The sequence below is a fragment of the Falco biarmicus genome, chromosome 9 (genome assembly GCF_023638135.1).
Source record: "Falco biarmicus isolate bFalBia1 chromosome 9, bFalBia1.pri, whole genome shotgun sequence".
In the NCBI taxonomy this organism is placed as follows: domain Eukaryota; kingdom Metazoa; phylum Chordata; class Aves; order Falconiformes; family Falconidae; genus Falco; species Falco biarmicus.
Genome location: NC_079296.1, coordinates 18093335 through 18120648, shown reverse-complemented (window position 1 = coordinate 18120648; position 27314 = coordinate 18093335). Strand labels below are relative to the sequence as shown.

Below are 27314 nucleotides of genomic sequence, written 5' to 3'. Positions count from 1 at the left end.
AGCACTGTGCAAAACAGAATTCTGAGCAAATTTAAAAGTATATGACCTTGCCCAAGAGGTAGTTGCAAAATGTAAGTGGCAAATGTGCTGATCTGTCATTAATTGTTAACTTCCAGTTTGTTTTCTCCTTGTCCGTTTCTTAGTTTAGGAAAAACGGCAACTTTCCCACATATGACTAATGCTTAAGTTTTTCCCTACGCTGATGTGACCAGGGGAGGCCACGAAGATGACCGGAGGGCTGGAGCCCCTCTCCTACCAGGACAGGCTGGGAGAGCTGGGGTTGCTCAGCGCGGAGAAGAGAAGGCTCCGGGGAGACCTTAGGGCAGCTCCCAGCACCTAAAGGGGCCGACAGGAAAGCCGGGGAGGGGCTTGTTACAAGGATGTGTGGCAACAAGACAAGGGGGAATGGCTTTAAGCTGAAAGAGGGGACATGGAGATTAGATACTAGGGAGAAATTCTTCCCCCTGAGGGTGGTGAGGCGCTGGCACAGGCTGCCCAGAGAGGTGGTACGTGCCCCATCCCTGGGGGTGCTCAAGGCTGGGCTGGATGGGGCTGGGGGCAACTGGTCCGGTGGCAGGTGTCCCTGCCTGTGGTGGGGGGTAGAGTGGGATGGTCTTTAAGGTCCCTTCCAACCCAAACCGTTCAGTGATTCTATGTCTTCCAGTGGTGGTTGAATGATATATTGCTTCTTGTCATTTGATTAGTCAATTTTTCCCCAACAGTTAAAAAAAAAGCTATGTGTGGCATGAAGTCCTTTACTTTCTGTTCTTGAAACACATGTCAAGTTTTGAGTATAACTCTCTTATTTTGTGTTTGAATTGGTTGTTCCCAATCCATAATTTTTTTCTGCTTTGAATTTGATTAGTTGGGCAGTCAGAGAGGAAAGTTAATTATGGAATGAAAAGAAAAAGTGACAGTGAAGGAAAACCTTTCTCTCATGGTGCTTAGGAAGCATTAACATCAGTTCAGTGATAAATAAAACTTTTTCATAATTGTGACATACTTCTGCTCAATTAATGTTTATCTTTTTTAATTAATGTAATCAAAAAATCTTTTGAGGATGGGGTAGCTTTCTTGCATTCTCTTTAGGATATAGCTGTAACTGTTGAGCAAAATTTTAAAACCGCGTATCTTCAGAATGAGTGAACATAGTGTTTAGGCTGACAGTTTTGTAAGTAGGTTTGAATAAAAACTCTTGCCTTTCTGATAATTTCCCCTCTTACAAAGTAAATCAGATTAAAAGAAAATATAGACAGCCTACTGCTTTCCTAGCTTTAAGGGTATACCCACAAACTTGAGCGTTGTTGAAATACCAGCTGAAAGTGGGAATGTGTGTTAATCTGTAATAATATTAATTAGTACAGTGTTGTTACTTTTGGAGGGATAAAAGATATTCTTTCCTTACCTTAGTGTCTTCTGAGAAACTATGTGTGTGCTAGTAGAGGACTTGAGCAGTGTAGAAGAATAAATTGAAATTCCAAAATAAAAAAAACCCACCCAGAACCACTGAGCTTCAGTGGCTTAGCGCCTACTTGCATTTTAAGAGTCACTGCTGGTCACTTGTCTGAATGGTATTTACAGGTTTGTGGGAGGGCTGAGGAGGTGATTCAAATTTCAGGTGGTTGAAATGCATTTAACAGCTTGTGGCATGCATTTAGCCACCTACAGCAGTGGTCTCTAAAATAGGGTGCACATCTCGTGAGGGTGTAGAAGACAGTTCATTGGGGTGTGGGAAGAAAGTATTTTGTACAATTAATAAAGATAAACAGTATTTTAAAATTATTTTATTTAATCCATTTAAAACTCCTATTTTTGTGTTTATATATTATGTATGTTTTATAATGTATGTGATATTAGTACAGTAGGACATGTATCTGGGGTGCATGCTAAAATATCTTTTCACTGGTGTGGTGTGTGATTAAAAATAAGTTTGGAGACCACTGATCTACAGGCTCAAATTCTGTTTGGAGGGGAGACATTTCACCTGGTGACAGCAACTGGTAACAGCAGTTTGTTACCACTTCTAGTACTGGAGTTCCTTGTGCAATTACTTGTAATGCTGGATACTCTCCAGACAACTGAACATTTTCCATGTTTTTACATTTCCCTAGCAGTGCCTGGTGACTCAGGGGACTTTATGACTGCAACAGAATACAAAGAAGTGTTCTTTTATCAAAGTGAGTAGTTGGGTTTCATTTGTGTTAGGTGCTTTCTCTGGGACTTGCATCCTGCTTTTGCAGCAATAATACAGACTTGTATGCCCCCATCCCCACCGATTTAAATCTGTCACTATACAACCTGAATTGTGCTTGAACTGTTCCTGTTCATCTAGGCTGACTTTGAGATATTGAAGAGACGTGTCCAAAGAAACTAAATAACCGTTTCATTTTTCCTAGACACAAGCAGGTAGATGTGTACTTCGTTGTGTGTGCTTCTGTAGCTGAGGCAGGCACTCTGTAAGAAACTTGCATTGAATTACTGTTTAGAAAAGGTGCTTCTCATTGTTGGAGGATAAGCAGGCTTTGTAGCCAGGCTGTGAGGTGTAGTAGCAATGAGAAGACTAATGGATTTTTTTGAAATCCTCCTAGTGTAGGCTGCTTAAGGTGCCTGTGTGTGTGTCAGGTTGGAGTAGTTGTAGTTTAATTTCTCTCAGAGCAAAAGCATTTCAATTATAAGTGACCGAGGGTTCTCAAGACTATGACAAAGGCAGAGCAAGCTGTATAAATGACAAAGATAATTAAAACAGGTGATTAGCTGAAGGGATAACTTGTTTAAAGTTTGGGGGAGGATATGCAACTAAATAAAGTTAACGCTTCATGACAGTTAAGAGCTTGTACTTGTAATACTAAATATCTTAATACTACATGTTTCTGCAATTATAGTAGCTTAAATATAAATTTAGAAATCTGTGCTAAAAATACTTAATTAGCCTAAGTTTTGTTTGCATAAGTAGTACTTTATTTCCTAAAAGAGAAGGAGGTTCAAGTTTATACTCTTTAAGTCTTCCCAGTTAATTCGTAATCTCTTAATCCTGGCTAATATTTCAGAGCACTATTCAATGATGAACTGGAACTTGGAGGCAGACTTTCTTCTGAAAACCCAGAAGAGGTCATAAGGGCTGAACAGTGCTAATAAAGTCTCGTAGTTGTCTTTGATCTAAAGCAGGCACAATTTAAAGAAAAAAAAAATCACAAATCTATGTAAAAATAGTATTGAAGTTTTCTCCTGAAAGTTAATACCAGCTGTCAAAAGTTACATTAGCAAAGCTGAAAGATTTACTTGGGCTATTTACAATGTTCTCAGCTTTAACTTTTTATATATGAATGCCTATCACTTGTATTGAATGGTGGGAATGATTGTGGGAGGTCTGTCAGGAGGAAAGAATTTTTGAAAAATAGTATCCATTCCTGTCTGTGTTTATCCCCTTATATATAAAGTGAGCTTGAAGTTCAGTGAAGTTTTGTATGTTTTTTCCTGTCAGTGTACTCAGCGTAACACCTTCTAGCCAAGGTCCGTTCCTGAAAGCCAGCAAAGTTTGAGGAAGGTAAGAGGAGTATGCTCCCTGAACTACAGCAAAACTGGAAGATAAGTAGAGCTATTCAATGGATGAACCAAGCAGCCTGTCAGTAGTAAGGCCTGGATTCCAGTGACTACAAATGAAATCTTTTTTTTTTTGTGCTGCCTCCCCAGAGGAAGCTGATAGCCTGCCTCTGTACACTCTTCAGACTTTGCCTGGAGTAATTCAGTGTTGAGCAAGTGGCTTATCTCAAAGCAGCGGTTTGTTTTCTTATCAGAATTTGTGCCTGACCTAGGATCAACTCTGCTGGTGGTAGACTGGAGAAACAGCTAGAAAGCACTTTTGGCTTTTGATGCTTTTCCAAGTTGTTTTTGTATCACCTTTTTCAGGGTTACATTTGTGCAAATACAAAGAATTAAAGAAACTTCATCTGTCCTTGCATGACCCTACATCACTGCTGTAAGCTCTGAGGGGTGCTGGTGGAAGTAATAGCATCAAAGCTGGTTTTGTTCTGAATTTGTGACGGAAGCTCTATTGTGCTGCAACTACAATGCTGATACCATCACTGTGCAGGGCAACATGTCCTCAGCGCTCGTTAATCTCTGACGGGAAGCAGCAAAAAGCAGCAATGCTTATTTCAATAGCTGGAATTTAGTTAGTGGGATAAGGGAAAGAATGAACAATTTTGTACTTGGGAATGAAAACTTGGTAGGCAAGTACATATGTCAGAGTATTAAGGGCATGTGTTAAGGCTTATCAAACCCTGGCAATGCTTTAAAAATTAAAACATACTGAGGACACTGGAGAACTCCCCGAGTCAGGGAAGATCTTCCATGGGGTTCAGCTTGCTGCATATAGTGACTTTGTTTGTACATAGCTTCCTACTTTTGGCTTGGATGGACAAGGGCTATTTTGACAGGGCTCATTATCACCAGCACAGTACTGTCAGAAGCCTGTTTTAACAACATTGCTCTGCAGTTTCAGGTTCTAAGGTCTTTATTCCTGACTGTCTTGAGTTTCAAGAGATCACTAGACTACTAGTGTGTCTATAGGAAGATGGGTTAGTGTGGGGAAACAAGAGTAGTGGTATTGATAAATTGTATTTCAGATTATATCTCAAAAGCCTTCAGTCTTATTTTGGAGTAGAGGAAGGTCCAGTGTTTCCTTCGATAGAGCCTTGTGGTAGTTAATTCTTCTTAATAAGACATTTCTTAAAAAAAAAAAGGGGGGGGGGGGGAGGAAAATAAATGTTCAGACTTTCCATGTGTTGTTTCAGCATTCAGAAATGTGGCTGCATGTCTCTTACCTGAAAACTTTCAAATGAGGATTTTCAGTTTTGTTTTGTATGGTTACTTTTTCCCCCTTGGCTTTAAAAAATAGAAATACAATCTGTAACGTGTATCACTGTCTACCAACTTATGCTGCCTTTTAAATTCCGTATTTTACAGTTAAAGACTAATCTCTGACAGGCTTGCAGTTAGCCTTCTTCGATCTCTGTATATTTAGAATTGTTAGATAAGCAAAGATTAAGTTGTTTATGGTTTTCAAAGGTACAAGATGGTGGCCAAAGATAGCTGCTGCCGGAATTGCCAGGCAGACTAAATGACTGCAAGTGAACAGTCTGGAACAATTTTACAGTATTAGCCAAAAGCTGGAGACAGCTTCTTCCAAAACAGAATAAATAGAACCACACTGAACATGAAAGCCCCTATTCTTTGGGGGTGGGTGGGTGAATTATAGTTAAACCTTTTAATTTGGTTCATCCATCTTACACTCTGGAAATGTACTCCTCAAGAGCAAGAGGTTCATATCGGTATTTACTGTAGTGATGTTTATCCATCAGATCGGGTGTTGACTTTGAGTTGAGCTATGGCTGTTGCACAGGAGACTGAGGACCAAAGTTCTGATCAGGTCAGAACCAGGCGTGTTTTATTTAGTTTAAACAACTAGCTTTCTTCTGTGCTGTCACACATACTTTTCTATAGACTATTTCTAGAGAATTTTCCAAGTGTAAGAAAAATAATCCTGTGATACTGTCACCAAAAAGTCAGTGTGATTCCACAATTAGTATTTTTTTCAGTCTACAGGTGCTTCTCCTGTAAACTTCTTTGCATTTAGGTTTTCTTGGACATTGAAAAAGAAGTTAATTTCCTCAAGTGTTGCTAAATATGTGCCTTTTTTTTTTTTTTCCCTGTGCCCTGCCTTCTCCATGGAAAACTTTGAAATAGTCAGCTTTCACTGTTAGTAGCTTGATAATCACACTTATCTCAAGAGCCAGTGCTGCCCAGCTGGTGGGTCCGTATTTGCTGTTTTTAAAGTATCGTGTGTTTAACTCCAAACGCATTTTTTTTTTCTTTTTCCTAAAGCTCATCTATACTTTAAGTGAACATAGGACTCCAAGTTTAGAGTCAGTTCTCCTTCTGCCTCTGTACTACTGGGGAGAAGTATTCCTGTAGAAGTCTTGGACACTGTGTATGATTATGTCTAGGGCTACATATGTCAGAGTAACCCACAAAACTAATAAACAGCTTCGTAAGACCCACTAGTCCTGCAGTTCCCAATGCCAGTCTCCTTAAGTGCTTTTGCAGGCAAGTCTAAACTATATTTTCCTTATATCTATAATAAAAAAGTCTTGTTCTCTTGTTTTTTTTTTCTTGTAAGCTACTAGAAGAAAACCTCGCTTACTATCCAGAGCTTTCCCACTAATATCCCTTGCTGTAGTAGGAAATCAATGCTTTAACGAGACTGAGATGGTATCTTGGATTACTAAGCTTGTAGTAGCTATGGCAAGCCTTCAGTGGTTTGCTTCTTCAAATTCCTCCCGTGCCTAGCTTTTTTTGGCTGATTGATGTTTCTAGCTCCCACAGTGGAATATGAATGTGGAGGTCAGTTGCAGAGATGGCAAAAAGTACGTGAAGTCTGAGACAATACAGCTGTAGAAAGTTCCTGGGTGTGAAGACAAGACTCTGGGATTGTGTGAGTGAACTGGGAAAGAAGGTGGAAGATTCTGGAGTGAGGAAAGCTACCTGTGATCCTCATAAGTGTGATAGCACAGATTTTCCATGCAGCACACAGATGCTCTTGCATGTTATTTGGACTGGAACTCTGATCTCAGGTTCCTAGAACTTGTTTTGTATGAGCACAACTCTTTGGCATGCAGATACAAGATGAGTTTAGGTACTTCAGCAAGGTTTGAGGGCAAGTGAAGCTGTTCCCACTGTCATAGCCACTGTTAATTTGTAATGCCCGTCTATCTGTATTAGTCTCCTTAAGAACTTCATTGAATTACAGCATGATTCATACTATGTTCTGTGTACAGACCAAGTAACTGTCTGTAGCAGTCTTACCACTGGAAGAACCAGGAGTTCCTCTGCAGATGCAGTCCATTAAATGGTACAGCCTGGTTACATATATTAATTTTAGCTCTGTACTGCCTCCTGCAAATACTGTTTTTAATTGTGCTACCATCCGCTCTTAGTTCTTGCGGGTGTGCATACAAGCACATGTGATACATCCCATTTAAATTAGGTCAATTTAGATCTACCCTGACTTCAACCATTTCTATTGTATCTCATGTAAATGTTTGTATTTAATGATTAAATTAGATGAGTGTTGTTTACTAGTAAATGTTATAGTGAAAGCTAGGAATAAATGTGTGTTCTTGGAATAGCAAAGTCTCAATTACAAATGCTTCAAGGAGGGCACAGTGTTTGGAAATAAGTAGGAAAAAAAATCAGAGTATGAGTTGTCATCTGCAGATCTCCAACTTCTGAGAAGAAACTCAGGTCTTACAAATAAAGTGTGTGTAGGTGGATGATGTGTAGCCTTAAGATACTGAGTTTGTTCTTCCAGATGTTCATCTGCTTATACTGGGAGCAAACATATTTTATTTATCTGGATATTAAAACTGGAGAAACTCTTCCACCTTGGAACAGTTGAATTTTGGTAGATAATAACAAACTCTTTGTTCTTGGTATAGAAAAACCTTCTCCTTTGCAAGTTTGCTCTCTCCTAGAGAGATAGATATTAATAGCTTTTAAGGATTTGTTTTCACTTAAGACTTGACTTACAGAATTTATTTTTTCCCACAGTCTTGAACTCTTGACAGATACTACACCACTATTAGAAACTCTTATTGAGTATCAACAATGTCTTATCTGTGTGACCACAGTATACTCTTCACCTTTATGTTATCTTACTGATTTGTATCAAGTGATGGCTTGAATGCATGTTGAGAGGAGTACCCTTCACAGATTATACAGTTAATGGTGTTGCCTTCCTGCTTTCTCTCCTACTTCCTACATACTTAACTGGAATTCCTTCATGGTAGGAGAACCAGAAACCTAAAACTTAGTTCTTTGATATTCCATATAGCTGTTGAGAATTTTTAAAAAAAGAGGAAGTGTGTGCGTGTGCACGTATATAGGAAGAGGATGTGAAACTAGTAGTAGTTAAGAAAGGAACAGGAGAGAGCTGGGACGGAAAGTTAACTTCTGCTAGGTTTTTGAAGCTATATAACTAGCTTAGTGACCTGTATTAGATTTCACTACAGCCATGTAAAATTTCACTTAAGTTACAAATTCTAATGGGTATTGGAAGAATTAAGCCTCCATGAAGTTGAATTACAGTAGCTCAAAACAATTATGTATTTTTTTCTGAAATATGTGGGGTAGGGTTTTACATTGGAAACTTTGTAATTTGGTCATAGCTACTTGGTAACAAGCAAAAATAGAACAGCATGTATGTTACTCATTGCAGGAGTCATGGTGATTTTCTGCTCTGAGGTGGGGAAAGTGGAGAGAATTACCATCACTGAATTAATTGTCCTGTTGAGTTTACTTTAAAAAAACCAGGAATTTGTTCTGTTTTGCAGCCACTGATCTTCTTTTGGCTTGGAATCCCATTTGTCTGGGCCTGGTAGAGGGAGTCATTGGTAAAGTTCAGCTTCATACAGGTATGTGGTTGTTTGGTGGGTGTTTGTGGTATGTGTGATTTTTTATTTTTTTTTTCCTGTGTGTGTGTGTTTTTTTTTTTCTTCTAGTGCACTTGTTTTAAAGTCAGTGATACTACAGATAATACTATGTAGCTCAAATGGAATTATGTAGTGTTCTTTGCAACAGAGGAGTACTCCCCAAGTGTGTGAACTTGCCCAAATGCTGTGGATGCTAGTTCCTCTACTTCACAGCATATATTTTAGTTTGTCACTGTCATGTAAAACTGGAGAGCCACATTCACAAAGAGTAGAAATTTGTGGTTTTAGTTCTATCTGAGGCTCCATGTGAAAGATATAAAATTCTTGCACCTTTTTAAATAAACTTTTCAAGCAGATTTTTTGTTGTTCTTCTATGATGTAGTGGAAAAACTAATGATGGAAGTTTTCACAAACATATAGTGCTTGAATTCTCAATGCTGTATGAAAACCTGAAGAATAATTACTACCTTGGTAGATGACTATTTGAAAGTAAAAGGAATACTTAAACTTATTTGTAGGTAAATGTAAGACACTGCTATAAAATGAAAGCAGACATAGAATGCGGTGTGATTTAATGTTAAGCCTGTCTCTAACTGATTCTAGCAATTTTGTCTTGTCAAATAAGGTTAGTACTCTTCTAGCTTTAGTCAGCTGCAAAGTCCTGTAGCTGTAATGTTTATTTTGATATATACCAGCATTCTCTAAAAAGATTCTTCTGCCAATAGAACTCTGGATATCAATTTACCAACAGGTAGGAAAGCTAGCTGTTGAACTCCGCTTCCCTTACTGTGCGCTGCTCTTTTTGTGAATGCTTAGACCCTGCATTTAAAGTAGTGCCTGGCAGTATGATCAATACAGGTAAAGTTTCAAGTGTGTTCCAGGATAGCAGGATGGATTAAGAAATGGATCAGATGTTTGTGGTCTGTTGAATAGAAACGGATAAGTCAAGGTGGCAGTGGTATACTAGCAATAGGGGAGGGAGGAAAATGGGGACTGGTACAGCACTGGCCATGGCATGTTTAGGCCATGACAGATTTAGTTCTGGGAAGTGCTTGGGTCGATAGTTACTGTAACCCCTAGGTCTCCTTTCTGAGAATAGTAGTTCAGAGCCCATCTCTCCAGGAAGTTTATGATTATGTCGTCTTTCCAGTTGCATCACTTAATCTTCTTTGAATTTCACCTGATATTTTTGTCTGTGCTCACCCTACAGATCTGTTCCGCCATCACTTTTCAGGTCTGATGATACACAGTGGTTCAGACTGCCATCTCACTTTCTCTTCTCCTCATCTAGGTTGTCTGTGCCGTTCAGGATGAATGATGGCTAAACTCCAGTAATGACCTATTTCTCCTGTGGGAAAATACTCAATGATTGTTTTTCTAGCATGTGTGTTGGTGGGGTTTTTTTTTGTAAGTTTGGTTTTGTGGTTGGTTTTTGTGTGTGTGTCCGTCCCCCAACCGAGCACTTAGGTACACAAAGACCTCTGCACCCCCCCTCCTCACCCCACGGGGTCTAGTATAAAAGCTTTTGAAGGGGAGACCTTGTCACATGCTTTCTGGAAGGTCTAGTAGGTTTTGGCAACCGATTATCCTTGCATGTGTGGTTATTGTGAGGCACTTCCTCGGCTTATGAAAGCAGAGTTGGAACTTTCCCCAGCATGTGACGCTTCAATGGGTGCCAGCTTTCTGTTGTCAAGTAAATTAAGATTATCAGGTAATAAGCCTGATATCTAGTCTTCTTTCCATGTGTCCTGTGGAGCTACTGAATCAATTATGCTCATCCAGGCACTTCATTCAGTTGCTGCTTAGGCCAGTGGAAGCATTCTGTTACCTCTCTGCCTGGTTTAGATGATACCGTCGCAAACCGTTCACAGACTGTCCCTTCTTGTTGTAGATAATCTGGTATTTAGCGATGCAACCGTCCAGTAAACAGACATTGTTTTCTACCATGAAATGTCTGAAGAAAGATACAGTCTCTAGCTATTTATCCTTAGTCTTCTGCTGAGAACTGCTGTTCCCTTGAATTTGCTGACAGTTGTTGAGTATTCTCTGTTGGGCTTCAGGTGAAACAAGAGGTCTGACTGAGATGTCTTACATAGTCAATTGAAACCTGTTCTCGTCAATGAAATCTCGCTTGAGCTTATTCAAGTGTAGTTTTGTGTTATACTCTAGCTGAATCATCTAGCACTCTGTAACAGTAACCTGTCTTCATTAGTTATTCTTGTATCAATCTTTGTCACCTGGAAACTTTATCAGCAGCAGTTTTATAAATATTTAACATTGCTGGACCATTATCTCTGGACTTAGTAAGAGCACTGTGCTGCAGAAGCTAGGTGAAATGCTTTTCCTCCAGAGCAGCAGGAGGACTTGCTGGTCTGATTTCTCTTCCCCTGTCCCCAGATTATAAGGATCAGAAAACTTAATGTGAAGCTCTGTTGGTTAACTAGAGTCCTGGATGGGCTTGTCCATCTCAGAACCTTGCTATCAGCTATTCTTGGAAAGAAGTACTGGTATGTTTTCAAAAATGTTTAGCACATCCCGACTAATACAGGAAACTTCAAATACGTTTAAGTATTGAAGTTCCTACCTATGTGCTCTAAAGCTGTCACTAAGCCTTATATGCACTTTAATGTCTTGGGCATAAATGCTTGAAAGATTTTTCTTAATGCAAGAGTGCTGCAGTAGTCCTAAAATGACCGTGAAATACCCCTCTGGTCAGTCTTGGGCTGTCCTTAACTTAGCATTGAAATACCATTGCCAAATTCCTGTAACTAGGGATGGGATTTAACTTACTCTTAATCTTGCTGATTTTATTGCTGGCCTAGTACAGGAGAACTTGTAGGAAAGCTTCTGTGGCAGGGAAGCAGCCTTGTAGAAACCAGCTAGCCAATATTACATGGTTTATTTTTCAGTTCTTTGAAGAATTTTTGCCGTGAGAGGGTCAGTTGTACATTTGGACATAACTGCACACTCACACTGGAGATGAAAATCTACTTGAAGTATCATTTGACTCTTCCCCAATACTTAGTCGTCTTTAACATTAAGATGACTTTATTTTTTTGGGTGGGGGGAACCCAGCCAAAAAAACCCCTGAACAACAAAACCTTAATTGAATTTCAGAATGCAAGGATATGGTCTCTTAACTTTTTCTGGCCCATCCCAAGATGACTTGTAAGAAAATGTGGAGTAAAAATGGGAATAGAAAGAGAGGGAGTTTAGGATGTGTTGTCGAGATAAGTTACTGAAGCAGAACACTGTGCATCTTCTTGGTACTGGTGCACAATTAAAATTATCTCTGTGTGATCTTGCCAGATAGAGGCAAGCAGATCTCTTGCATAAGCATTGTCATCTTTATAGAATATTAATTTTGGGTTTTTTTGGTCCAGTTAATGTGCATACATACAAAATGTAAGTGTAGCCATTAAATTTCTTTTTGTCAAAATCCCAATACAGAACTAAAAGAGGTGTGGGTTTTTGGTTTTGTTTTTTTTTTGTTAGAATAAAGTAGATGGTAATGGTAGCCTGAAATTGAATCACTTCTGATCAGAGACTACTTCACAAGTTGATCAAACATTGTAGTGCTAGAATATGCTCAGAGTTAATATGGTATATCTAACTATAACCAAAGCTGGGTTTCTTAACTGGTTCCAGCAACTGCCACTTAAGTCAGTCATTGCCACCGCATGTTTTTCTGTTTTTTGGGCAAGGCACATTTATATGCAGTTTAATGTCTGTACTTGCATCAATTTGGTGTGCTCTTCCAGTACAGGTTAATTAAGACCCAAATTAAATGCTGCTCTCAATGTTCCATAGACTCAGAAAACAAGGGAAGTGGAATTCTTTCTTCCCTATCCCCAGGAAAGGAAAGCTTTTTTGTTAGCGTGCCTCTGAGTCTTGATAGAAACAATGAGTGGTTCAGCATCTGAGATCTTCAAGGAGATGTTGCTGCTGCCACTTCTAACTTTAAACATTGTTTTTGCATGCAACTAATTTTTAAGTTACCCAAGTAAAAGAAAGAAAAGAATATGGTAGCATAGGATTTCTTGGCTAACATCAAAATACTTGCAAAAATCAGCATTTATAGTAAACTTATGTACAGTTTGAGGAAAAATTACTGCAAAATCATTTGGGGAAACTAAATGCTAGATTGTTTGGGAAGTGTTAGAGAAAATAATACAGCAGTGGTGTACGGACAGTGTTGAAGCAAAAGAGCTCAGTTCTTGTTTTAGAGAGGAATAGGAGGTAATAGCTTACTTCAGATAGAGTACTTTAAATCATGTTGCCCTCGGCTCTGCCGTAGTTCATAAAACACTAAAAATGAACATTAGATCTTAAGAGATTTAAAACATGCAGTATTCTGGAATGATGTATAGCTGTAGTGTTTTTTTGCCTGTACACACTAAGTACGCGATATTTTTTTTTACGCTGTTTGTGGAATTACTTTTTTAACTGTGGAAGCACATACTCTTATTTAGGGTTTCATTTATTTAATTATTGCTGGCAATTATAATATGCTGCTTCTATGGCTATTGTTGAAGCTTTTACTTTAGGGCATACTTTTATCTGCATAATTACTTCCTGACTGTTTTCTTTTGATCTGCTGGGGAATTCCTGTTTTCTCTCAGTTTTTTATGGCTCTGGCTGTAATACAAATAGTTTTGAAATGTACACCGAGATGACTTTGAGTGCATTTTTAAAAATGATAAAAGGATACAGAACTCACTTGGCTGTATTAAGCTCTTAAATTCTTGTTTACTGCTACCAGGGCTTGTTAATATGAGGTAAGATGAAGAGTAGACAGAGAGGTTTTTCTTTTCCAGTTTTCACAAAGGTGTATCTGCATAGAAATGCCTTTACATCATACTTACTTTTCCTATGGAATCATTGATTATTTCACTGTACCTCTAGATGATATCCTGCCCTTTAAGAATATATCTTTTGTTTGTTGACATACACTGGTGGTCTCCTCAGTAGTAAGTTGTGTGGTTAACCTTCTGCAGGTGGGAATAGATGAGATTATAGGACTGCCCAACAGGAATATCTTCTGTACTGCCCTTCTGTTAGGCTTGGCTTGCCCTGGGTTTCCAGAGACTATATTATTTCTGCCTACTGGAAAGCAGTGCAGAAAAAAATACACCTTCTTTTTAGATGAAGCGGTAGACATCTTCATCTGTTGCTGGTGTTCTTGGCAGCATTTCAGTTTCCCCTTTTAAACAGGATTTTCTTAACTATTCATTGGTTTTCTCACTGTTGCATGGATTCTGCCCTGTTTTTCATCAGCTTCCCTGCTTTTATTCCCACCGTACTCCCATGGTTGCTGGGTGGAATCCTGGAGGCAAAGGCAGGTTTCAAGTAATTTTGCCTGTACCTGGACAGAAAAACTGTTCCAGCACCTGCTGTCAGTGAGGATAACTGTCTTGCTGGCATTTGCTGTCGCTCTTGTCCTTATTCGTTATCTTTTGACCAGTTTCTAGGAGACTATCCTTATGGATAGCCTCATGGCTTTGAGTAACCTGGTCCCACCTCAGAGCTCACCCTGCTTGAGCAGGGTGACATCCTGAGATCCCTTCCGAGCTGACTTCTCTATGTGATCCTGTAGAGATTATGATCCTGATGCTGTGTTCAGGAAGAGGTGCAGGACTCCCTTTAGAAGATCACATACGTTAAATAAGTGGTGCATGTCTTCATTTTCCCTTCACCTCCTCCCTTTTTGGTGGGCAGCCTTTGGTTCTCACAACTTTAATAGACCTTTAAGTCTATGCTGAGAGTATATTGGAAAATCTGGGAAAGAGAACAATCCTGGGTGGCCTGTGACTTCAAACACATTATCCTGGGCTTTTGTTAAGGGCTCAGAGGATAAAATACAGTTTAGATTTTACTAAGCAAGGAAAATGGAGTTTGTATTGGATATAACGACTCTAAATAGAATTTTCAAAGGCTGTATATTGGTGTTCAAAGGCATGATACATAACAGAATGTACTGTCAGAAGTGTGGAGGCATATTTAAGTGTACCATAGCAGGCTTTTAATGTCTGTCTGTGGCCTCTTCAGTTAAACTCTGTTGCTTCTCCATTTGGAGAAACAGTGAGTGTGTATGTGTGTATATCAGACTTTCTGTGCCTTTTCCATCTCTCCCAACAGAATGATCACTTTTGACTCATAAAACCTACAACATAAAAGCTCAAAAATACTACTAGCATGCTACTGATCTAACAAAGGGATTAAAATGTAGGGAGCTAATGTCCAGGCACTGTTCAGCAGTCAGCAGGAATGTTTGTTGTTCTGTTTCTCTGTCCTTTTAAAGTGCTGAACCTATAATTGCAAATGTTGTAGACTGAATGTGTGTATGGAATGCACCTGTTAGGAGTTTCTTCAGTGATCTTTGGCTCATCAATTTCAGTATGACTTAGATGCGTATACTTCAGGAATAATGTTGTAAAGCTTTAAATACACAAGAGCTGCTTTACGATGCAGTCTGTTTGCTCACCAGATTTAACTCATGAATCTTGTAATGAGATGTTACCTGTGTCTGTCTTGTTTGCTGTTTTATACACGACAGAAGGTACAAAGGGAAAATCTTAGCTTGCTTTATGAGCTCCAGCTGTTCTTTTCAAATTCTACTGCTGTTAGTGACATTGGTGGGAATGTGCATCATTGTAGAGATTGCCTGTTTGCTGTAGATGAATCAGTGGTAACCTTACCTCTAATGGGTAATTCTATGAAAGAATTAATCTTATTATATTAGAGACTGAATAAGTGTTTTTTAGCATTGTGGAAAAATTGCAATAGCAAATTACCATTCTCTGGAGCCTTCTAGTCCAATGGTTACTGGCAGAGGTTTTAGACTGGGGAGATGCTTCTGGCAGACTAATCAAAGTAAATGCCTGACAGACAAATCAAAGTATCCACTAATCTTTTTCCAGATTTACCGTGGTGGCTACTTTTAATTCGTCAGAAAGCATTAATTGGAAAACTTCCAGGAGACCATGAGGTTTGCAAAATAACAAAGATTGCAGTGATCCCACTTTCTGAAACAGAACCTCAGGATCTGGAGTTAGAGGTATGACTGTCTTCAGTGAATTCTGACTTTCCCCCTATCCATTTCAACGAAATTTAAATGTAAAATATCATAGTTAGGCAAATACCTCTCATCCCTTTTTCCTGGTGTATGCAGACATATTGAACTTTTTGTGCTTTTTAAATTCTGTGTTTTGATTAAAAGTTCTTATTTTTAAACACAAATCACAAGTATTTTCCCTTCCTAGCAGAACAATAAAATCATATCCATATTTCATAAAGATCCTTCAATATACCACACAAAACCAAAATTGTTAGGGTAATTGAGCAGCAGGTCATTTGAGAACGGAGCTGTATCCACTGGAATCATCCAAAGCTGCAGTCTAGGACAGGGACCTTTTTTTATTTAAAAAATAAAAAGAGAAAGAGCTCTTCTGATTACCTCATGATGACTAGGATGGTATGATTTTCAGTAAATCCTAGTACTCGGGGATGTGCACTGTGATTAGTAGGCTGTTGGGAGAACAGTTCTGTCTCCAGGCTCTCTTTTTTGAGTGTGTGGGAGCAAGAAGAGCTGCTGAAGCACTGCTTCAGAATCTGAGTGTTGGAACCTCCCAAGGTCTGGGATACAAGAATATGACTTGAAGTCTAGATGTGATATCTTCCTGTTCTTAGTCATATAGCCATCTGCTTGGTGCTTCTGTGCCTAGAAGCCTGTGTAAGAACTAGGTTTACAGTGCCCTCTCCCAAGTACTTCAGCTCTTTTACTCCTGAGGTTATCCCTGAATATCACAAGGTAGGGCTTCATGTGTGTGGGTTTTGTGGGGGAAGAAGCATCATATCTTTGCCCTCTGAATCAGGAGAAAGAAAAAAAATAAAATATATTTTATGGATGCTCTTGCTTTCATCCTGTTCTGGAATCTTGATTCTGTAACTTAGCTTCAAGGCAAACCCTTACTTTAAAAGTTGCAGAATTTTTTCCAAAAGAGAACAGATAAAGGAAAACCAGTACAAGTGAGTAATACTAATTTACGCTAATTTGGGTAGGAAGTTGATGTGGCTCTGGATACTCAGTCATGTCAAATTGAGGCAAATGGTCTTAAAATCACAAGAAAAAACGCCTTTTATAAAAAAAGGTGGAAACCTGCATGTTCCCCCTGTATTTTGGAATGTCTCCCCTAGGTTTGTGGACACTGCAGTCTGCTTTTGTAGATTTTATTTAAGATTGTCTTGACATTTTAAAAGAGTATTTAAGTATTGGCTTTAATTCAGTATCATTGTTTAGCTTTGTAAAAAGCATCACTTTGGGATAAACAAGCCAGAGAAGATTACACAGTCCCCAGATGACACAAAGTTTCTGCTGAAGACTCTTACTCAAATTAAATCCAATGTGTCTGCTCCAAATAAAAAGAAGGTAAAGCTTTCTACTGATTTCCTGTTTGTTGTTTTTTTTTCTTCAAATATTTAGTTGGTAATTCAAAGGTTATGGTGGATGATCAAATGGAGTACTAAGAACTAAAAAGAGAACTGGTGAAAAACTGCAGAATGTGCAAGTACTCTATCTTGAAGTTCAGTTTAATTTTTGATTATTTAACTGTGGCTTCTATAATTTTTCATTTTGTAATTGTATAATTTTGGCAGAATTGCTAGTAGAGTGCCTTCTTACCAGGATTAGCTTCTAGTGGGATTCTAAGCTTCCTCCAATTGCTTTTCATAAGGGTCTCATAATAAAAATTGGAGACAATTTGGTGCATGGTTCCTCAGAGAACACCATGCATTCTTACCAAAATGCTTTTAACATAATAGGGGCTTAAATTAGAAAGTCTGAACAACGTTTAATAAAACTAGAACAGGTAGATGCAATATTTCTTGACCTCTTGAGATTGAAACGTACTACTTGAATGTAAGCTTCAAATGTTAGTCTGACTGCTTTGCTAATGCCCTTACTGCTAAAAGTAAAAGTATGATATTTCCAAAGGTGCTGTCCCATATGTTTATCTCTGCTAGGAATTTTAAGATCCTGCTCCTCAGTGGGAGAATGTTTGTCCTACAGAGTTAGAAATGGCATCTAGCAAATAGGGCTGGAGCCTTTTTCAGTCAGAGAAAGGTGTAAGAAAGCCATTACTTTTTTTCAGATTAAAGAAAGCAAAGAAAAAGAGAAGCTGGAGAAGAGATTATTGGAAGAGTTATTCAAAATGTTCATGGATTCGGACTCCTTTTACTACAGCCTGACATATGACCTAACAAATTCTGTGCAGAGACAGAGTGCATGTGAGAAAACTAACTTACCACTGTGGCGAAAAGTAAGTGTGGGGGGTTTTGTTTGGTTGTTTTATATTCCCTTCTGGGGGATGTGCTGTTCAAGAATGTATGTGGTCCAAATTTGACTGGTCACATTATCTGCTGGTATAATCTACAGCAACCAAAGTTTGCCCTGTAACCAGCTTTAGTGCAAGGAAGTGAAACAAGTCTCCAACAGCATGTCTTTAATTGAGCTGTTATATTTAAAAGCAGTGAATGCTAGACTTCTCTGTACAGTTATAGTGAATAACACTGGTGTCTTTACCAAAGGTATTGCCAAACCTTACTTAAAACATTGCAGAAACCGCCCTTTTTGTTTTAAACAGGTTGATGACAGATTCTTTTGGAACAAGCACATGATTGAAGATCTCATCAGCATTGATGTGAGTTATTTCTAACAATAACATACGTTTAGGAGAACTATTCTTTAGTTTCAGTTGAAATGTTTGCCTAAGGCCTCAGAAGTTTACTTAAAAACCTGCTTGGCAAATAGGTCAGGATCAGGGCTGCATCTTCTGAAGCTGAGTAGCTGGCATTACCTTCTTCCCCAGCCAGCCTTCCAGCAGCCTTCTAGCCTGTGATCACTGCTAAATAATCAAACATCAACTGAATTTAAAATTTTATTCCAACAAAACAATGCAGAGTAATTTGATGCGTCATACATTTGTGCTGATTTCTGAAGGTAAACTTGAGATTTATGCATCTGTGAAATGGATTATCCTTGGACAGAGCTGAACTTCATAAGGAGGAGGAGCCAGAAAAGAAAGAAACTCTGAACTACAAAGTTGTCATCATACAAGAATTTTTGCCTTCCTAAGTGGAGGATACTGTTTTTCTCCTTGAACAGAGTAGCTGGTCAGTGTAACAATAGTGTAGAACAAATTATTCTGAACAGCTATTCAGAGTAGATAAAGCATTTTCCTGGCTAATGAGCACATGAAAAAACATAGAACAACCACTTTTTTCTTCAGTGTATGATGTAACCTTGTAAGTAAAGGACTGAGTTACTAACTACTGTAGTTGTATGTTCTTTTAAAGATGACCGCAGACACTTATATTATGCCCTGTGTCTCTTTCACTAATAATTTTCCATACTCTAATGGTTATGGAGTCAGAGCAGGGTAAACCTAGATGCTCTGTGAAGAGTTATGTATGATGCAGGAGTTTAAATAGCTGTATTTTTCATGTTATAGGATATAAATGGATAACCTTGAATTACTAGGGAGTTAAGATCTCAATTCTGCTCATGAAACTGAGGTTTTAGGGATAACAAAGCACTAATGTGCAGGGCCCTGAACAAGTTGGCTTGGGTACTAAGTGGGCCCATATAAAGCTTATGATAATATGTTCAGCTGAAAACAGACTAACAACATTACACTTTTAAATTTTTATCTACCTATATAAATGTAATATATGTCCACACGGAGGCTGTGAAACAAACTTTACCCAGTTTCTGCCTTAAGGATTACCTAGATTTCCTACTGTATCTGAACTGACTAGCCTTGTCTTTGGCATGAGAAGTTACTACTTCAAGCTCTTAATGTGCTTTAATATCAGGTGTAACATTGTATGGAAAATTCCCTTTGGGGAGACTGGAAAAGAAGCTTTTAAATACTGTAGGTTTTTTTCTGTCCCTAGATAGCTGAGAGTAGAGGAGGGCTTTTTGCCTTGCCTTGATTCGGCTTGCTTCATCTTTGCAGAAAAATCTTAGGTTGCTTTCTCTTTCTTCCTCCTGATCTAAAAGCCCTACAACTAATGGAGAAAAAATGTTGGTACACCTCTTACAGGAATAAGACAATGATATAGCAAAAGTGTCTGAAAACATGAATAAGTGTGCAAAGCAACTATTTATAAACATGAGAAATGGCAGAAGGAATTGTAGGTAATGTAGAACCAACAGGAATGTAACTGGGTTTTTGTAACCTTCAGAATGCTGAAGTGGACTTCTGGATTATACCCATCATACAAGGATTTGTGCAAATTGAAGAACTTGTAGTAAACTACAGTGAATCTTCTGATGACGATAAGAGCAGTCCTGAAACTCCTTCTCAGGAATCAACTTGTGTAGATGACATTCATCCAACGTTTCTGGTGGCACTTATTTCACGCCGAAGTCGGCACAGAGCTGGTAGGCAAATCTATTTCAAGGTATTGGGATTGTTCCTGAGCACTGGAGAGGGATGCAGAAAATAAAATTTGGGTGCTGTGTTGCGCAGCATATGGTGAGCCCTTGTCAAAGTTTTTCCTCCTTAAAGGAGGAAAAAAGGCTGTAGTGTGTACAGCACTACACAGCTGTTACTTAGAGTGGTTACTAAATGAGCTTTACTAGTTTCCTCCTGAGCACTGAATGCATCTTTGGAGGTCACAGTGTGGAGGTGAAGTTCCATCTTTCCAAAGAACACCTTTATTAGGACCTGGCGTACAGCTGTCCTGATATGTTTCAGTAGCCCTGACTGAGAGTTAAATTTTCAGAAGTCTTTGAGGGCTTTGACAGCAGCTGAATAGTAACTTGAAAAGGCACGTGGGTGTGCGTGCCTGTGTCCCAGATGTTTATGTAGTGCCAAGGTGTGAAATAAGAGTCATGCCTTGGTCTTGCACCTTATTTGACGACTTCTAGTAGTAGCAAGGCAAACAAAAATTATTCCTTGTCTTTAGGAGCACAGAGAGAAAGGTTGAATCACTTTACAATTTAGTAAATCTTTTCAATCTACCAGACTTTTTAAGATACTCTCCACCATGTCAAACTCCTTTCCTACACAGTCAGAACATGTCCAAAAAATAAGAAAAAGAACTGGCGAGTTTACCCTCATGTGGGACTGGCCTTTGCACCACAGCTTACTTCAATGCACTTAATTCATTTCCCAGGAAAATTGTGTCAAAACACCTCTGAGCACATAATTGAGGGTTTCAGGGTAGTATCTAGCTTGCAGTATGCCTTATACTAAATTGTTATAACGATACAGAAACTGAATAGGAGGGCAAATCTCTCAGTGATTTTTCTCTTACTGTTAATGACACTATACTCATCGGTTTGCTAGTCCAGAACATACACTGTGTAGAACTTTCTCCCTTGACACAAAAAGATTGCTTTAGTAAACTGATGCAATATTTTAAACAATCCTATAATTATTCTTCAATTCATTCTGTAATACACAATTTTAGCCAAGAGTTTGAAGTGTTTTCATTTCTGAAATAAAAAAACAACCCCTCAAAAAAAAACCAAAAACCCAACAACAACCCAAACCCAGAGGAATCATTGACTTGAAAGCCTAAGATACTTCTCTGTATGATACAGTGATTATTTGTCAGGCAGCTTGTTTGTGATTTAAAAAAAAAAGTAACCCCTGCACTAAATTATCAGTATGCCCAAGACCTTAGGGAAAGGTATAATGAGATAAAGGAAGACAGCTGCTCTTAAGCTTAAGAGAGTAAAAGCCTAGTGTCTGCAGAAGTTGAGGTATCAAAAGTAAGGAAGCTGAAGTTTCTTATGTAATGATTTGGTTTGGGTTTTGATATAAGAGCTACTACTGGTGGCACAACATAAGTAAAGGCTATCTGATGCACTAGTCTAAAAGCCCCTGTCTGGTTAAAGGCATAATACTGCTTTGACCTTTTGTGACCCTATAAAGGTCCCCATGATAAGTATTTTATATTCCTTTCACTTCCTTATTTTTAACCTCTTCCCTTCTCTCCCATAGTCCTTAGCTAGTACAGTTGAGGTTCAGTTTAAAAGTTTGGTCGTGTTACTTCAGGACTTGGAACAGAGTTGTTCTGATTCTGTGGAACTGAATTTCTATGCTATAAACCATGGCCTTGAAACTTTTTCCAACTCTCTTTACTGAGTTCTTCCCCATCTATTGCTGCCATCTGCATCCTTTCTGAAATAACAGTGTAGTCTCCCTTGAGTAAAGGATATGCAAACACCAGTTCTGTGTAAGGATCAGATCAGAGATGGTTTGGCGAAAAACTGTTGTCGGAAGAGCGGTATCCGTTCTTAATGTGAGCATTAGTTATACAAGTTGAGGGCGATGAGGGGAGTCTTCTGTTTTGTGGGACATGCAAATATTCTTGGGCTGCTTGTGGGATCTGTTACTGTGACAAGTGGAGCATCTGTCAGTAAAGGTGGCCTTTAGGTTAATGGAAAATACCAAGCACTAAAGTTAAACTTTCTGCTGAACTGGACAGAACAGGAGCAACGTATCCTTTAGGGTGGGCTAGATATCTGGGACTTGATTGTGCCAGTAGACTGCCTTGCCCTGCCAATGTACTGGCATACCATGAACAGCAAAAAGTAAACTTCACCTATACAGTCAACACAACTTTTGGGGATTAGACTAGGATAGGAGTGAATTTTAGCCAAAAATCCATGATCAACAGTAGAACTCTCTTGTGTTACACTTGTTAAAAATGATAGTGGAAATTGTTAAGACTAATACTTGTATATGAATGGATCATTCTTATTCATCCTAGGAATGCGGTATAAGCGAAGAGGTGTTGATAAAAATGGAAATGTGGCAAATTATGTTGAGACGGAGCAACTGATTCATGTTCATAATCATACTCTTTCATTTATACAAACAAGAGGCTCTGTGCCTGTTTTCTGGAGCCAAGTTGGATATAGGTATAACCCACGGCCCCGACTGGACAAGAGTAAGTATTTGAGTGGAATAGCTGAAGATCGGAGTTCCCTTAGAAATGGGTTAGTTGAAGTGTTGCTTTGGCACTGGTCTTTCAGTGGCACTTCCTAGAAGCCAGGAATGACAACAATGACTTGATTCCAGTTAACTGCTGCTCTCATTGCCACTATGCAGAGCTCTGACTTCTCGTCCATTGTAAATTCCAACAGATCTTGAATTTTAATACTTAATGAAGTATCTGTTTTACGTCTAGTCTTATTAGTTGCAGTGTTTTCTGGGTTGGGAAGGGAGGCAACTTGGCTTTCTCTTGAGAACCTGCTTAGACATTCATGTCTTACGCGTACCTTTGTCCACAAAGTAAACTTATGCTGAGGTTCCTTCTGCATTAAGAACTGCTATTTCAATGTGGGGAAACAAACATTTCATAGAACATCAGTTTTGTAGTGTGCTTTTGTCTTTGAAATGCAGTACCATCTAGTGGATTTTGTCAGATCTAAATTTGCCTCATTTTCCACTCAAAGATAATGTAAAATCCAAAACATTTAAGAATACTAATGAGAATATTGTGGCAAACCTGAATGCTTGTATGAATTACGTATTCATACCTGTACTTTATTAAAAGGTAGAGGTTGACAGAATCTTCTCTAGGTTTGCCACTGTAAAGGAGAGACTTTTCTCAGAAACACTTTATACCAAATAACCTGGAGTTTACTGGAGAAAGATAATTTGTTGCCACCTCATGGAAATGAAAATCAAAATAAAATCATAAAGTGAAGAAACTCAGAATAAAACACCTCCCAATCCCTGCCCCTGCCCTCCCCCCCCTCAGTATTTGGAACACTTGATTGGTTCCAACTGGAAGCTTGTGCTGTGACATCAGTTTATAGAACTGAGCAGTTCTTATTCGTTCATATCTTTTTTTCTTTTTTTATTCTTTTCCAATAGGTTTAGTTTGCTTTTTTTTTAAAGTGAGGAATTGGATTGAACTTGATAGGTTTGCAGGTAGCAGTTGAGACTTTGAAGAATTAGTAGTGCCTTGAATCAACTGGGTGGTGTTTTTGGTTTTTAGTTACAAGTAGTTTTCTCCTTTGGGAGAAATGAGTAACACTTCTAGTGTCATGCTGTCCTGCATGTGCCCCTTTTGCAGTTTGCAAACGTTTCTTCTGAAAAAGCAAGTAGAAGTACAAGATGTGAAACAAACACAATCACTTTTCTGGGAGAGGTGTTTATGTAGATGTTTGGTGCCTATGTGAGAGGATTAAACAGGCATGTTAAATTTTTGTCCAATCTGCCCTGCATAAAAGCGAAATATAAGCAAAATTTAACAGTGGTGCTTCCTGTACACTATAGTAGTAGAACAACAGTGTTGAAGTTGAGCGAACTGATGAAAACGTCAAAAGTAATTCTGTACAATGTGGTGTTATGTATCTAAGTACTTTAAGGGAAGCTATCTTGGTTTTTTCGAGTACAGCTTTGGGCATAATTCAATACTTCAAACGGGACTTGTTGCTGAACAGGCTTTTTCTAACACTGCTCTGACTTGTAGGTGAAAGTGAAACTGTGTCTTGTTTTCGTGCACATTTTGAAGAACAGCTGAAAAACTACAAAAAGCAGGTGAGTGCTGCATGATAAAATAGTTATTTTATGAAAATGTAGGAGATGAACATTCATGTTTTTAGTTTCTCTTGTTGATGATATGTCGTGTGGTTTTCTAGACGCTCACTGGCAATTGGAGGGGTGGTACGTAAATAAAACTTTAAGTTTTTCAAGTGTCTCTGTAAGTAACCCTTAAAAAACAGCAATAACTTACAGAAATCTCTATAAGCCCCCCTTCTGTGTACCTGTTCTGTAAATTCATAGCTCTTCTGAATTAAAATTCAGGTAGGCATGCAACTACTGGAGCTTATTTGATCTTGGGTATAATCTAGCAAAGATTGTAACTTCAGCAAGATTGCCTACAAATCTTTTAACTCTTGAGCTATTTGTCATTCCATGGTATGTATCTAAGGAAGTTGTGTAGCAGGTGACAAGTATTAATTAAATTTTTTAACAGGTTATTATTAATCTGGTGGATCAGACGGGCAGAGAGAAAATTATTGGAGATGCTTACCTTAAACAAGTTCTTTTGTACAACAATGCAAATCTGACTTACGTTTCGTTTGACTTCCATGAGCACTGGTAAGAACCCTTTTCAAAAGTGTCACTTTGCATCTTTACTAGCATGAAAGGAGAGTAGAAGGAAGGAGAAGAGCCATTATTATTTTACTTCTGCATGAAACACTATTCTTTTGAATAGGAAGAATATAGTTTGTGAACTAACGTGCTATAAAAGTTCGAGTTTGGGTAACCAAGCACTGCAGCTTGTTGATCTTGTGTCCCTGACTTGTTAAATATGCAGTTATTTATTAGGCAAAGCTTAGAAGTTGTTATGCATTTTAAGCAAGTTTCCTTAAACATGCTATGAATGTAAAGCTGTGGCTGACCTGCTTCTCAGGCTGTGTAGCTTTCCTCTTTAATTCTTTACAGCAAGCTGTTCCTCTGTTTCCCTTGCTTGTTTCTATAAACATACAATGGATTCTTTCAGGACCCTGATGCTGTTTTTCCATTATAAAATACACTGGATTTTATTTTAATCCAGTATAAATAGTTGCTGTTTTCATGACTGCACTCTGTTGGCGTAGTTGAGGGCAGTGTTCACATGCCCAAGCATACACAGGCATGTATTTCTCATGCTTCTGTCAAGCAGACTGCATTTGTGTACAATTATGGGGCTCTAAGAACTGTATTAATCTTAATTTCCTAACTTAATCTTAGGGATTGCATCTGGCCTGGGAAAGCATTACAGACTGAATAACTATGTCATCAGTAGATACTCTCTGAGAGGGGGAGGGAGGAGGGAAAACCCCTTCAGAATTGTAATGACCTTTGAGATTTCTTTCTGTAGGACTGTTATCCTGAACTGATATCATACAGACTCTTTTATTTAAACGAGCTTTTGGTTTTGCTTGTTTGCTTTTCTCCCAAGAACTGGTGTAGTGGCCAGGACTGTTCCTTTTTGTACTGTGAGCATGAGTGAATAGATAGCAATACTGAAAACGAACTGGTGTGGTGGGGGGAGGAGGGGATGATGTATCTGTAAGTGGTTTTTCTGTAGAATTGCGGGTAAAGCCGGGTAGGCCACCCTGATTTCAAATCTATAGTGACCACTTTTGTTGAGTCTGTCTAAAATAAGAACAGAATGGTTACACATGCCTGAATGACTGCACACTTGTTCTTCCTTATGGAGGCAGCATTCAAGAATGCAGATTCCTCAGAATTTAAAGATCTCAATCTCTTGCCTTGGATTTGGATATCTAATGGTATTGTAAAATATTTCTGAATATTGGCTGCGATTTTAAAGTTTATCACAGGAGAGAATCTCTCCCACTCAGTCAAAATACTATCTTTGTTAGCATTGCAAATAATACAAAATAATTAAGAAAAATAACCACTCTGGTTCAAACTGACTCCTGTGAAATTCTGTATTTTAGCCGAGGAATGAAGTTCGAAAATGTTCAAACGCTGACTGATGCCATTCATGATATTATTCTTGACATGAAGTGGTGCTGGTAGGTAGTTAACTGTTTTTAGACTAGTATGAAATGTTTATAGAAAATGAAACTACATATTCAGAGGCCTTGATTTTTGTCATAACTAACTGATACATTTTGTGTTCCTCTCTTGATGCCCACCTTGTGCATCCTGAGTTTTTGTGTTCTGAGGTATTGGTGTTCTACACACGTAGCAGCAAAAATTCTGAAACACTGTTTTCTGCCTGAGGCTTACTGCATTTAACACTTCTAGGGTTTTTTATATTTAATGTGAAACACGCTGTGTTTGACCCACAAACCCTAGAATGCCAGCCTTGCTACTGGAAACAGTAGGCATGCTTGAACTTTAGTTTGTACTGATTAAAGTTAATGCATTGTGGTAATAAGTATGGCTGCAGTCTTCAATCAATTACTGTATATTTTCCAATGTGTTTTGTGAGTGAGATGTTGCTGTTGTTAGATTGTATGTTTCTGAAACTCATGCCTTTTCTCCTGAAAGCTCATTATTAGTATGTTTGAATTTGATTCAACATCTGATTACATACCAAGTTTACGGCCCCGATAAGGTGTATGTTGGGTATCTGGCCTGAAGAGGAGGATGGGTGGGAACAAGAGTTGTTAATTCGGAGTGGGATGTGGCTGGGGTGATGAGTGCAACTCCACGCTGAAGTTTTCTACTGTTTGTAGAAACTGATAAATTACACTGGGTGGCAAGTGTCTCAGTATGCTTTTGCTCTCTTTTTCTGTTGAAAGGGTTGACCAAGCTGGTGTGATTTGTAAACAGGAAGGCATTTTTCGAGTTAACTGCATGGACTGTCTGGATCGTACCAACGTCGTGCAGGCTGCTATAGCAAGAGTGGTCATGGAACAGCAGGCATGTATAACTAACATACTTTTTCAAGTACTGAATACCTCAGAACTTAATTGTAATCTGCGTGTTTGAAAAATGCTAATCTTAATCTCTGCTGAAAAGTCTTTGCAAACTGCTTGGAGAGCTCTGAAGCTGAAAGTAATATGTACAATTAAAATAACATGAAGTTGTTCTGAAACAGTGATGCCTAGTGTCCTCCTCCAGAGAGGAAATCACTGTCCACATCTTGGAGAGGATTCTCTTGTTCTGATTTAGTAATTTTAAGTTACGCATTAATACAAAGCTTAAAAATACATCCCAGCCCCCAAATCCCTCCCCGGAATGAGATGTTAAAGGACTAAATTCTAACTAGAAGTTGGATGCTGTTTTAGCCACTTTGAAGTGAAATTCTGTGGTGCAGTGGGGTAGGTAG

General features: G+C 38.6%; 1 protein-coding gene across 1 annotated transcript in view; it reads left to right on the top strand.

Moving 5' to 3' along the window:
- The window catches only part of INPP5F (inositol polyphosphate-5-phosphatase F), a 45767-nt gene that overhangs the window by 7041 nt on the left and 11412 nt on the right, over nt 1-27314 (top strand). The window contains exons 2-12 of the mRNA XM_056351627.1: nt 8391-8471; nt 15410-15546; nt 16789-16917; nt 17639-17806; nt 18131-18187; nt 19734-19932; nt 22275-22454; nt 23988-24055; nt 24495-24619; nt 25972-26049; nt 26785-26905. Of these exons, the coding sequence (XP_056207602.1) occupies nt 8391-8471; nt 15410-15546; nt 16789-16917; nt 17639-17806; nt 18131-18187; nt 19734-19932; nt 22275-22454; nt 23988-24055; nt 24495-24619; nt 25972-26049; nt 26785-26905 (1343 nt within the window). The remainder of the gene's footprint in view (nt 1-8390; nt 8472-15409; nt 15547-16788; nt 16918-17638; nt 17807-18130; nt 18188-19733; nt 19933-22274; nt 22455-23987; nt 24056-24494; nt 24620-25971; nt 26050-26784; nt 26906-27314) is intronic.